Here is a 14,282-nt window from a genome sequence, read left to right as displayed (position 1 = left end):
CTTCACAGTGCAAATAGTGTTGCATAAGAATCCCGCACTGAAGAATCAATAAATGCCTCTAGAGTCTCCCTTTCCAATGATCAGTACCAACACCTTGTCAATCTCTTGGAGAAAAATGCAGCAATCTCAAATTCAGCTGTACATACAGCAAATTTTACACAAGTTGCCAATGTCAATACTGATTTACCACAACAGCCAGGTATCTCAGATGCAAAATGGATACTAGACACAGGTGCTACCGATCATGTTACTTTTCTAAAGTCTCAGCTTTCACATATACAGAAAATTTATCCCGTCTTAATTAATTTGCCTAATGGTAGTCATGTTACTGCATCGTATTCTGGTTCTGTTTTTATTTCTTCTAAGCTCACACTGATGAATGTCCTTTATGTACCTGACTTCAAGGTCAATCTGATATCTGTTACCAAACTCTTAAATACCATGTCATGCACCTTACTTTTTCGTAGTTCATTGTGTATTATCCAGGGACTGCATTCCCAAGTGAAGATTGGTATTGCTGAGCAAAAGGATGGGCTGTATGTGATAAATAAGAAGGCTGGTCCAGATATTTCTGTTACAACAGTAGGAGACAATTATAAGACTGCATATGGTTGTAATGCAAATAAAGATGATTCCATTTTATGGCATCGAAGGCTTGGCCATGTACCCCATACTGTAATGAAAGAAATGGCATATAGATTTCCCTTTATTTCTTCTATGAATGTCAATCCATGTGACGCGTGCCATTTGGCTAAACAAAGGCAGCTGCCCTTTTGTTCTAGTCAAAATCAGTCTTCAAAAATTCTGCAACTTGTCCATGTTGATATATGGGGACCCTACTCTATTCCTTCCATTGAAGGTCATCGATATTTTCTTACTATTGTCGATGACTTTTCAAGATTTACTTGGATTATGATGATGAAAACCAAAGCTGAGACAAGAACTCACTTACAGCATTTTACTGCATATGCTGAAAATCAATTCCAAACTCCAATCAACACCATTAGAAGTGATAATGGTAATGAGTTTCTCATGTCAGATTTCTACCTTAAAAAGGGAATCATCCATCAACGAAGTTGTGTAGAGTGCCCACAACAAAATGGAAGGGTAGAGCGCAAACATCAACATGTTTTGAATGTGGCTCGTGCATTGTTAATTCAATCGAAAATACCAATTCAACTTTGGAATTATGCCATTACTCATGCAGTTCACTTAATTAACCACACCTGTACACCCCTCTTAAACCATAAAACACCTTATGAGCTTTTGTATCACATGCCTCCAGCTCTAATGCATCTGCGAGTCTTTGGCTGCTTAGTATATGCTTCAACTTTGCATAATCAGCGCACAAAATTTTCTCATAGAGCTCGAAAGGCAGTCTATCTTGGACATAAGGCAGGTTTGAAAGGTGACTTGCTCTATGACCTTAATTCCAGAAATATTTTCATTTCCAGAAATACCATATTTTATGAAAGCCATTTCCCTTTTCACAATATTTTTCTGAAACCTCACCTCAAACGACCAACCTTGAACCAACACCGGTCGTTGAAACACTACCCATTGAGTTTGACAGTTACCTTCCACCAACCATTTTGTCTACACAGCCATATTGCACCCTGCCATCACATACCCAAGAGCAACCTTCCCCACCACAGCAATCCCATTCCATCCCTTTTGTCACAGATTCACCACAATCTTCACCCTCACAACAACCTGTCTCACACCATCCTCGAAGATCAACCAGAGTGAGAGTACCTCCAAAATATCTGGATCAGTATCATTGTGGCCCATCCAATGCTCAACATGTCAATCTTTGCCAAGGTATGTTTTCCTCAACCCCTTCTAAATATCCCTTATCTAATGTTCTGTCCTATGACGCCTGTTCACCCACGTACACCCATTTCTGTTTTAACATATCCTCTAATGTGGAGCCAAGTTCTTTTACTCAAGCCATCAAATCTGATCATTGGTGTAAGGCAATGGAATCTGAGCTCCATGCCTTAGAACAGAACCAGACTTGGCGTTTAGTTGACTTACCTGAAGGAAAACAACCCATTGGATGCAAATGGGTTTATAAGATCAAATATCATTCGGATGGAAGCATTGAACGTTACAAAGCACGTTTAGTAGCGAAAGGATTTACACAAACGAAAGGTGTAGATTTTTTTGAAACCTTCAGTCCGGTTGCAAAGCTCTCATCCATTCGCATCTTACTAGCTGTTGCTTCTGCTAAAAGCTGGTTTCTTCATCAGCTTGACGTGAATAACGCCTTCCTTCATGGCGGTCTTAATGAAGAAGTTTACATGATGCCTCATCCGGGTCTTCATTTGCAGAAACATGGTCAAGTGTGTCGCTTACAAAAATCACTTTATGGCTTACGACAAGCGAGTAGACAGTGGCATGCTAAGTTGTCCTCTTTCTTATTCTCCCTTGGTTATAAACAAGCACAAGCTGATAGTTCAGTTTTTACCTTTAAAACTGAAACTTCATTTACAGTGTTGCTTGTCTATGTTGACGACATAGTCTTATGTGGAACTGACCTTTCTGAGATTTCTAGGGTAAAGAGGTTGCTAGATGATAAATTCAAAATTAAAGACTTGGGTGAGCTTCGATATTTTCTATGTCTGGAGGTGTCCCGCTCCTCTCGTGGCATCGTTCTTAACCAACGAAAATACGCACTCGAGCTTATTTCTGATGCGGGTCTCCTTGGTGGTAAACCAGTTAGCTCACCAATGGATTCTTCTGTGAAGCTTTGTCGTTCACAAGGTGCTCTGCTTTCCGACCCTACTTGCTACAGACGCTTGATTGGACGTCTTTTGTATTTGACAAATACTCACCCAGATATTTGTTATGCTGTCCATCATCTTAGCCAGTACGTGGCAGCTCCAATGGATACCCACTTTGCAGCTGCTAAACGCGTTTTACGCTATTTGAAGACAGCTCCTGGTCGTGGTTTATTTTTTCCAGCACATAATGACTTGCGAGTCCAAGCCTTCTCCGATGCTGATTGGGCCACTTGTCCCGACACCAGAAAATCAGTAACTGGCTTGTGCATATTTCTCGGTTCAGCTCTCGTTACTTGGCGTTCGAAGAAACAAACCACCATAAGTTGTTCCTCCTCCGAAGCCGAGTATAGAGCTCTTGCTAGCCTCTCCTGCGAGCTCCAGTGGGTCCAATTTCTTTTTCAAGACCTTTGTCTCTCGTGGTCTCGCCCAGCTTCTGTGTACTGCGATAGTCATTCGGCTATTCACCTTGCTCATAATTCTACCTTTCATGAACGATCGAAACATATTGAAATCGATTGTCATGTAACTCGTAGCAAGATTCAGTCCGGTTTTCTGCATCTTCTTCCCATCAACTCTGGTAATCAGCTTGCAGATATGTTTACAAAACCATTGAGCCCTAGCGTGTTTTCTCTTGCTGTATCCAAGCTGGGGATGCTTGACATACATCGCCCAGCTTGTGGGGGGCTATTGGAGAATAAAGCTTCTCACACGTCCAAGTCCACGTCAGCAAAGAGTGTACCTGACTAAGTGCATATAGTTGTAAAGTTAGTTTTTCTGTTTTCAAGTATTAGATTGGTTAAGCTCAATCCTCTGTTTTCTGAGCTTCTATAAATATTGTATAATCAACGTGTAAAAGTTAGCAAGTTGAATTCACTTAATACATGAGGTATTTCAATAAGTTGAACGACAGTGGTTGTCGCCGTGAAGAGGTTTGCATCCATCGATTGCACGCTCCCTCGAATTTTTTGATACGCTAAACCGTTGAAGTTTTCATCAGCATGGTGAAAGGTGGAATGGAAGTTCCCAGTATGACGGATATGCTGAAGGCTTGACCAGCAAGAGGCGATCGGTAAAAAGTCATGAACGATCGGTAAGAGACTATTAATGGTTGGTGTGGTGAACGACAGACATGAGGCAATGAACGACCGATGCTGAGCTTTGGCTAATAATCTCATTGAACTCCATTGTTGAAGGGTGAGAGGGGTGATTTTCTTCTTCATGTTGGGAGCGGATTTAGCCTTTGAGGTGGATGAGGGCAGCGGTGTTGTTGTTCTAGTTCGGACCTAGGAGCTCAGATATGGAAGTGTCTGGTCCTAAATTTGTGGGTGATGTGCAATGAGGAAGGAAAGAATAGCATGTCGACTCTGATAGACACGAGGATGCCGACTCTAATAGACGGGAGGATGGAAGCATCTGGTCCTAAATTTGTGGGTCATTATTTCTCTTTTAAGGAATCCATTGATCGACCGAAAAAGAGGGACTGGCGAGGAGGACGATCAGCGAACTAGCGAAGGGTTGGACCCCATGATGGGTGCGGTGTGAGAAGTTGCTGGGCGGTCAGTTGAAGTTGAGTGTTGGAAGGTCGGTTGGAGTTAAGTGTGGGGCGGTCGGTTCACACTTGATTTCATTTCGCCTTGATTCTTCATTTCTAATATTTAAGGTCGGTTGTTCTCATGGTTTTCGTTACACGAGATATGCAAAATTCTTGTGGAGTCATATTTTGAGGCTGCCCATAAGTTATGATGACCAAAAGCTATTTAGCAAAGCCTTCACACGACTTTGTTAGGCTGGGTAGTGTTGTTTTAATTTTGGTTTCTATTGTTTTGTAGCTTGTTTCTTTGTGAAGTTGGGTCGGATGAACATGTTGAAGGCGGTGCGGCCCCTATTAATGCATCTGACTGGTGGAGGTTGATGAACGTGTTCAGATCAGCTTTTTATTTTTGTCAATGGATTATGGAGTTGATTTCATTTTAATTTTTGGGAACTCTGATTTCTTGCTCTTCTTTCTTATTTTTGCTCTGGGACTCTGGTTTTCGTTGTGCTCTTCTTTCTGATTTTCTGGAACTCTTATTTCTTGTTCTTCTTTCTTATTTTACTCTGGAACTCTAGTTTTCATTTTGCTCTTCTTTCTTATTTTTGCTCTAATCACAGTTTACAGATTCACACAAACGTGCCAATGTACTAGCAGGAGTACATAGATATGTCCCATAAAAGGTGAAGTATGTTGATATAAGGGTGTTTATAGTAGCAATAGTAAAAATTAAGGCTCTAGTGAAGCTTCCTACGGTGCTGGAAAGCATACTGCAAAGGGTAAGTGTGTGTGTGTGTGGGGCTAAGGTGGCTCCACAAATGTGCAAAGTTACACCATGAATGGAGAAGAAGATCATATGCCCCCTTAATGTGAGTGGAGAGAAAGTCTCCGTCTGTCAAGCGTGGGAGAGAAGTTATGTGGTTGTACCACCTAGCCTGCCTAATAACTAAGGCTAGGCTTGGTGCCCGACTGTCATTGTGCAGTTGGCAAGAATGCATGGGAATGAGGAGGAATAATATGTTTCCCTCTAGAAGGATCTAAAAGTGGATCCAACTGGTGGGCTTGTGAAATGGGCCGGCCAGAACACTATGAAAGTCTTCATTTTCAAAGAAATTGAATAGAGTTTTACACTTAGCGCAAAAATTGGAGGCTATCTTGTGTAATTAATCGGGTGCACACTCGTTGCAGCTAGGACAAAATTTCAAGTCTGTAAGTCTAATTACCTAGGGAAATTACTTTCATATGTTTTGGGGTAATATTCAATTGTAGACTTTTAATGATAGAAATGGAAGCAAAAGGAGAATGAGTTATGCCATCAAGGCTTCAAAATTGTTCCTCCAATTTAGGATATAACATGACACAGTTGAAACACAACGCGACTAAGAGATATATATAAAAATATTTACATAAATTTTTTAAATTAAAATAAAGACAAAGCAGTAAAAAATATTAATATCATTTATCTAAATTTGTACAAAAACTCAAAAACTATTTTAAAAAGATGAAGAATAAAAGCAACTCAAAAGCATTCGACATCAATTAATTTGAAGAACCAATTCTTCTTAAATATACCAAAGTGATAATTTTGATTGAGCACCAATTATGAGAACACAACCATCACAACCCACAACCCGCAAGGAGGCAATAGATGTTGGATGGGGGTTTAATAGTCTACGCTGAATGGTTTGTATTTCTTTAGATCAAGAACGATACTGGCCACTGAGCCAGCACCAGCCACAACTGATACTATGAGGCATGCAACACTAAACACTTGCAGATAAATCCATTTTCTACTCCATTTTGGGATCATCTTCTGTGCAATATACATCTCCACTGGAAAATAGACAGTAAGAGGCCAAAACCCCATTGCTCCAAGCAATCCCAACACGTCATTGAAGAATGGAATTAACATTGCCAGAACAGTTGTTGTAATAACAAACACTGTTCTCCAAATTAATCTTAATGGGCTTAGATTGTAAGGAGGTAAACCAGGAATTGGAATTTTGTATTCAGTGTCAACTTTGGGCCATCTTTTTGCTGCCCCTTTCTCGATTACGGCAAAGAGGGGTTGGGCATACACTTGGTATGCTCCCACAAGGTGAATTACAATAGCAGCATTAGCAATATCAATAAGCCAATATGGGTTATAGAAACCAAATCCAGTTAGCAGATTCCCAGGTGCTGCGTCTCCAAAAGCAGCATAACCCATGCAGCCACAAAGCATGTAAAATGCTGTCGTCACTCCAATACTTATCTTTGCAGCCTTTTTCATTGTTTTTGCTTCAGATGGAGGAGGAGATTTTATTGTGTCCTGTGTAGTCACAATAGTATATATTAGTTTACGGGTTAGGTTATATTTACTACCTTTTTTTCTTACTTACTAAATTTTAATCGTTGATTTTCGTCAATCTAACAATTGATTAATAAATATGACTTCATAAATTACAACCGTTAGATTGACGGAAATAAACGGTTAAAATTTAGTAGTAAGAAAAAAAGATAGTAAATATAATATTTTCCTTACTTTATATGATAAACATACTTTCTAAACAGAGAAAAAAAAAGTATACCTGAATTTCAATGAGAATTTGAGAATATGAATAGGCAAAGGCTGTGTCACCAAGAGATTGGAAAATTCCCCATATTTTTTCGGCTTTTGTCACAGTTCCAATGCTGACTCCTGTGAGGCTACCCTTGAAAGTACCCGTTTCTGTTCCATGCCAGTTTTAAAAAAAATAAAAATCAGCTGAGATTTTTTATTATTATTTCATAAAAAGAACTTGCATGAAACAAATAATATATAACCTGCAACTTTGGCAATTCCAAGAGCGAGACCAATTGTGGAATAGGTGAAAGACATGATTGCTGCAAGTATTGAGAGCCACCACATTTCATGAAAATCAGGAATTTGAGAAAAGAAAATTTGCATTACGCCAAAACCGATCATGTATGGGTTGCTTGAAATGTGACATGGGTTGTTTCCGCCTGAGGAATGGAAACAGTTTGACCTTTTTATTGCCCTGTCAACCAAAACCAGTTAAATTTAAACAAACCCCTCAGCCACAATCAAACTAGATAATAATATCATTAAGAGGTCATTGATATTACTATTAACTATAAAATACAATATTATTTTGAGAAGCAGTAATTACGGTATTGAAGATATTTTTATAAAAAATAACATTTTGTTAATAATAAGTTAAATTTATTTGTTATTAAATTTTTTGAAAAATCGAATATAAAATAAAATTATGTAGGTTAAATGGTTAATGTAATAAAAAAAAAGTCACTTAACATGTCATGGTTAATTTATTTTGTACTTTAAAAAATTTCAATTAACAGTTTTATTTAAACTATTTGGATTCAAAAAAATTTAAAAAGAAATAAACTTAACCTAAAAGTTGAGGAATAAATTACTTCTTCGAAATGTACTAAGTCTATGCGAATTTATTACTTAGCCTTAATTGATAAGAAACCAGCTAATTAAAAGTTAGAAACGCGTGCTATATAATTTGTATCACCCACGGTATGATAATTAATAAGATGCAACTTTTTCAATGACAGAATTAATTGCAATTGATTATTAAAAAAATGATAAAATCCGTGTCCATATTGAAATACATTAAAGATAAATTATCTTTCCTTAAAACTGCTGATATGGTCAAATTAATATGAACAAAATTATCGATTCAAATACAAAAAAAGTAAATGAAATCTATTCAAATCTGATTTATATTTACAACTATAATCAAGACGATTTTAAAATTAAAGTAATTCTTAATTTGTAACTTTCTAAATATATTTCGTTTATAAATAAAATCAATTTCTAAATTTCATAATTTCAATTTTCAAAGATAACGTTAAAAGTGTTTAACTCACATCATGCTAATGGAAGCAGCAATTGTGTATCCTATTGCAGTGCCATAAAGATTTGAGTACTGAACCAACGCACAAAACGTAGCTTTGTACCCGCCTGCAAAATACATTATGATGCATTAATGCTTTCCATTTTAAACAAAACGTTTGAATGGACGGTGCACGGTACATGGTGATATTGTCAAAAAGAAATTGTTTTATTAGTAAAGTACAAAACCACGTCATTCTTATTTGAATTTCAAAAAAATATTTAGTGTAACATGGTGCTACTCATATATTAAAGGGTCAATTATACACATAAAATGTTTTTACGTGTATTTTTTTTTTTTCTCTTTTATTTTTACATGACTTCGTACAAATTTCACGCATTTTTACATCACACATTTGTATGTGTATAAAAGATAAAATTATCTCGATGCGATAATTGTATGAAATATGTATATATGTTACCTAGAATGGTGCGAACTGCATCCATGAATGTATAATTTCTCTTTCCGGAAATGGGATCTCCAATACGATAACAATCAGCTAGAAGCGATGAAGTATACAAAGTGACGACACTGAAGAAGAGCATCACAATAGGACCAGCAACCCATCCAACCTGAGCTATGGCCCAAGCTAAAGAGAGAACACCAGATCCTACCACAGCTGTTATTATGTGCGAGCTTGTGGTCCAAACGGTTCCTGGTCCATAGTTAGGCATCAAATATCATCATCCCATAGAATCAAAGAAACAAAGTTAATGTTAAAAAATGATATATTATATAAATTAATGTGTACCTGTTCGTTTGAGACGACCATCATCGTCATAGCATTTGGAGTCAGTTTGTGAAGAGACACCATCTCTAGTGTGTTCCTCGATTTCGAAATTCCGAGGAGGGTGTCTGGAAGCGTTTCCAACCATCTTTTACGGACCAGAGATAGCAGATATAATATAACTGAGCGACTATTGATAATAATCTTGTTTTATTCGTCCCAACTCTCTGGGTTGAGTTGGATTCACAAATATATGATGAACTTAAAAAAACGTACCCGATAGAAACGTGTCAGTGCAATTAATTATACGGACCAGGCAAGCTGACCAGTGAGCGATATTGAGACAAATCAATTCTTGGGTTGAAAATGGAGGGTATTTATAGGGGTGAATTCTATTATCCAGTGATGATGATGTGCTCATATTATTTGATCACAAACTCTTATTTAAAAATTATACAATTTTTTCTCTCTTATTTCATCATCAACGAGTGATTATGATCAAATAACATGACCACATGACCAATTATACACTTTTCTCTCTTTTATTTCATCATCAATGAGTGATTATGATCAAATAACATGACAACATGACCATTTTTCCATATGAGACGATCCACTCCCATTTATAGGGGTTTAATTACATTTTAAGAAATGCAAATTTTCAGATTTAGATCGCCACGAAACCTAAATAAATAAATAAAATAAAATAAAAAATTGAGTCATTACTACTTTTATTAAAAAATTAAAATTCAAAAAACTCTTTTTATTAAAAATAGTCTTTTTTAAAAATATATTATTAATTATGCATGAGGAATCATGAAACTAGAAAAAAAAAAATCTATGGATATGTTTGGACTTGATTTTTTTTATTCTCATAATTGTTTTGTAATATAAATTTTGAAAATAACAGAATTTTTTTTTCAAATATAATTAAATCTACAATTGAAAAGAAATTATATTTATTTACGAAAATATTATTAATGAATTTTTATAATTACAATATTATTATCGCAAAATATTTTGTTCCCATAAATAACCTCCCTCAAACATATTATCCCAAGCCCAACAAAGTATATTTCGATTAACCAAAGAAAACACTGATTTTTGCTATATATTTTTAGATTTATTTCCTATTACAAAACTCTCATTTATTATTAATTCATATTATCTATCTATTAAATTAATTTTATTCTATTTATTTTTAATGACATAACATGCCCATTAACAAAATGTTTAAACTTTAAACTATTTTAAGTAAAATATATTATCCCAAGCCCAACAAAGTATATTGCGATTAACCAAAGAAAACACAGTGTTGATTTTTGCTATATATTTTTAGATTTATTTCCTATTATAAATCTCTCATTTATTATTAATTCATATTATCTATCTATTAAATTAATTTTATTCTATTTCTTTTTAATGAGATATCATGCCCGTTAATCGAAAGAAAACATAGTGTTGATTTTTGCTATACATATATGGGAAATACTACTCTCATTTTACATGAGGTAGTTATCTCATGTTGTCTCACATCGAAAATTTCACCCACTTTTTTTTTCCTTTTTTTATCTTTTAATGATGTGTCCCACATGATTTCTTTGCAACATGAGAGAGCTACTGTCATGTAAAATGAGAGTAGCATTCCCCTATATATATATATATATATATATATATATATATATATATATATATATATATATGATCCTTTGACACCGGTGTCAAACTTTAAAATTTGACACCAAATCCTAACCGTTGATTTCCGCCAATCAACGGGTATGATTTATTGGGAAGTGATGATTAATTAATAAGGGTAACGCTCAATAAATGATAACCGTTGATTGGCGAAAATCAACGGTTAAGATTTGGTGTCAAATTTTAAATTTTGACACAAGTGTCAAGGAATCTTATATATATATATATATATATATATATATATATATATATATATATATATATATATATATAGGATCCTTTGACACCGGTGTCAAATTTGAAGTTTGACACCTCATCTGAGAGTCGTTAGATCAAAAAAGATCAATGGTATTATATGCTTACAAATCAGAGTCGTTGATCTTCTTTGATCTAACTGCTCTCATATGAGGTGTCAAACTTCAAATTTGACACTGGTGTCAAAGGATCCTACCTCTATATATATATATATATATATATATATATATATATATATATATATATATATTTATATTTCCTATTAAAAATCTATCATTTATTATTACTTCATATTATCTATCTATTAAATTAATTTAACATGGCCATTAACAAAAGGTTTAAACTTTAAACTATTTTTAAGTAAAATATATTATCCCAAGCCCAACTAAGAAAGAGAAAAATTAAGCTGGTTGGCCTAATCCATCCACTTTCACCCCGCATTAATTTTAAAAGTCAAAGAATAACCTCCTTTCTTCCCTTTAATTGCATAAACCCAAAATGGAGGCACCAAACAAGTTCCGTGTTTCAAATCAAAACCTAGGCTAGACCCTATCATCCTTAAATCTGCAAGCAAATTCGACTCAATGGAAAAAGTACGAGGATTCAGGTCGCGGTGTCCGTCCAGGCGCACCATTTTGCAAATGAAGATCTTGCTTGCTACTGTTATTTTTTAAAGCATGGGTTTCTACATAACATTTTATGACTAAATGATGTGCATGTAAACATAGGAATCCAATATCTATATCGTTTCTTATCCAGTGCTATCCTCATGAATAATGAGGAGCTGGGTGTGTTTTCACATGTGTTAAGTTCAATAAAAGAGAGTTTCATTCAGCTGAATCTGAATTCCGGTGAAACTCAAAGAAAACCAAGTATTGTGATCAATAAGGCATTCATATTAAGTAGAAATCAGCAATGAATTTCAGAAGCATATAAAAGAGAAGAGCAGGATCAAAATAAAAGAGAAGGAAGGCAACTTTACCGAGAATGTGAAATTGAAAGACCAGGTTTATCGGCTGTTCTTGCTCGGAGGAGAGAATTCCCCTCCCTTCAGCTCTTTTTGGACCCTCGTCAAGAAATTGAACCGCCCATTACACTTGCTTATAGCTGTCCTGTCTGTCTATTTGGTCAAATTTGGCGTGTGGAACAACCGCCATTCGCTCTGCCACGGTCCACACTCAGTTTCCAACCACTTTTTCATTGAATTACATTTTTTTAATTTTAATTTTTTAATCTAAAACGATGTCATTTTAAAAGTACATAATTTATAGAAATATTAAATATATATATATATATATATATATATATATATATAGAAGAAGAAGCTTTTGACAACACTTATAAATCTTACTTGATGTCCTAACCATTGATTTATGCCATATAATGGTTGTCATTTATTGAGTTAATTAATTAATTTCAAATAAATGACAATTGTTACAAGGACGAAAATTAACGATTTGAATGGAGAGTAAGATTTTTAAACTTTACACAGGATTCAAAATATATATATATATATATATATATATATATATATATATATATATATATATATATGAGGTAGGATCCTTTGACATTGATGTCAAATTTTAATTTTGACACCTCATTTCAGAACCGTTAGATAAAAAAAATCAATGACTCTGATTTGTAAGCATGTGACACCATTGATTTTTATCTTTTTTATCTAACGATTCTGAGATGAAGTGTTAAAATTAAGAATACTACCTCTATATATATATATATGAGTGTTTTTGTGTGGTGAAAGTTATTAATATAGGGAGTCTTTATTTTTCTCACTATATATATTTGTGTTTGTGTGATGAAGGTTATTAATAAAGGGAGTCTTTGTTTTTCTCTCTCTCTATATATTTATAGAGAGAAAAACAAAGACCGCCTGTATTAATAACCTCCATCACACAAACACACAAATATATATAGTGAGAAAAATAAAGACTCCCTATGTTAATAACCTTCACCACACAAACACACATATATATATATATAGATATATAGAGAGAGAGAGAAAGGGAGGTTATTAATTGTGATACTTACTTTTTATTAATCTATTAATTATTAAGAAATGGCAGAGTTTTTTAGTTCGATTTTTCTACAGTTAATACAGATAAGTTATCTACAGTAAGTATAATACGACGTCGTTTTAGGGCGAAAATCATGGTATTTTTATAATTTTGATATATTTCAGGGTTATTATAATCTTTGTAATTATAATTATTTAATTTTTCAATCTCAAAATGATGTCGTTTTAAGAATAAATGCAGATAACTTATCTTCCGTAATTGTAGAAATATTATTCTCTTTTTTTTATATAAGGGGCTAAATTATATATAATTAAATTTATAATTAAAATAAAAAAACTGATTAATTGGATGTGAATATTTATAATACATTCCAGTGTACGATTTGAGCTTAAATTTATCCCTGGATCTTAGCATAAGCTTCTGCATTTTACGTCTAAAATTGTTTCTCACATGCGGTGTTCAACCGAGCATGTACAACATTTTATTTATTTCTGAGACGAAGTATGAAGTATATGACTCCAATTACTTAGGGAAATTAGTTTTGCACCTATTTTTCATTTGGTTTGGGGTAATATTCAATTGTAGATTATTAATGATGGAAATGGGAGCAACGAGGAATGAGTTATACCATCAATCCTAAAATATTGCTCCTCCTCTTATTTCCAAAAAAAAAAAATATTGCTCCTCCCAAATTTGGGACTAGAAAATATTTATAAATTAAATTTAAGTGAGAAGGTTGTAACTAGGGGTGAAAGTGGACTGGGTTGGGCCAAGCTTTGCCCCGAAAAGCCCAAGCCTACGTCAAAAAAATTTTAATATGGCCTGGCCCAAGCCTATTACGAGTCTAACTGTTAGCCTGACTTGACCCGTTTATAAAAAAAAATGAATAGCCTGGCCTAGCCCATTAACCTGTTAATTTTTAACTTTCAAACAGAACCATGAATCAACTTTACAAAATACTCAAATTATGTTGTTAAACTAAAAATCATAATTTCAACGTCCAAACAGAATCATGAATCACAGCAAAATTCATACAATCTGCATTTAAGCCATTTTCAAAAGCAAAATGCTCAAACTAAATAACAAACATTTCATCAGATCCAACAAACAAATCCATACTATATAAATTAAAATAATTACATGAATCCAACAACACATCATGATGTTTGTAGTAAGTATAATCTCTCCCAAAAACTTTTTAATATATTCATATACACAATTTAACATTTTGATATGTTGGTTCCTCCTTAATAAGAAATAAAGTTAGATTTCTATTAAAATATAATCAAATATAATTAAGTTATAAATAATTACAATTGATTAAATTTATATCTTTTGTTTTTTTTT

General features: G+C 34.2%; 1 protein-coding gene across 1 annotated transcript; it reads right to left on the bottom strand.

Moving 5' to 3' along the window:
• Positions 1 to 5,867: 5,867 nt before the first annotated feature.
• On the bottom strand, positions 5,868 to 11,944 carry LOC133300655 (amino acid permease 3-like). Its single transcript, XM_061500227.1, has 7 exons — positions 11,882 to 11,944; positions 8,974 to 9,097; positions 8,644 to 8,877; positions 8,197 to 8,290; positions 7,123 to 7,337; positions 6,888 to 7,027; positions 5,868 to 6,628 (listed from the first exon to the last, which is right to left on the bottom strand). Exons 2-7 carry the CDS (start codon positions 9,095 to 9,097, stop codon positions 5,981 to 5,983), a joined length of 1,455 nt encoding a protein of 484 aa, XP_061356211.1. The 5' UTR covers positions 11,882 to 11,944; the 3' UTR covers positions 5,868 to 5,980.
• Positions 11,945 to 14,282: the final 2,338 nt, after the last annotated feature.

This window comes from Gastrolobium bilobum, unplaced genomic scaffold (genome assembly GCF_033153095.1).
Source record: "Gastrolobium bilobum isolate Gb01-03AN ecotype WA unplaced genomic scaffold, APGP_CSIRO_Gbil_v1 utg4554, whole genome shotgun sequence".
Classification (NCBI taxonomy): domain Eukaryota; kingdom Viridiplantae; phylum Streptophyta; class Magnoliopsida; order Fabales; family Fabaceae; genus Gastrolobium; species Gastrolobium bilobum.
Note: the sequence above shows the minus strand (reverse complement) of the source record. Positions and strands in the feature narration are given on the sequence as shown.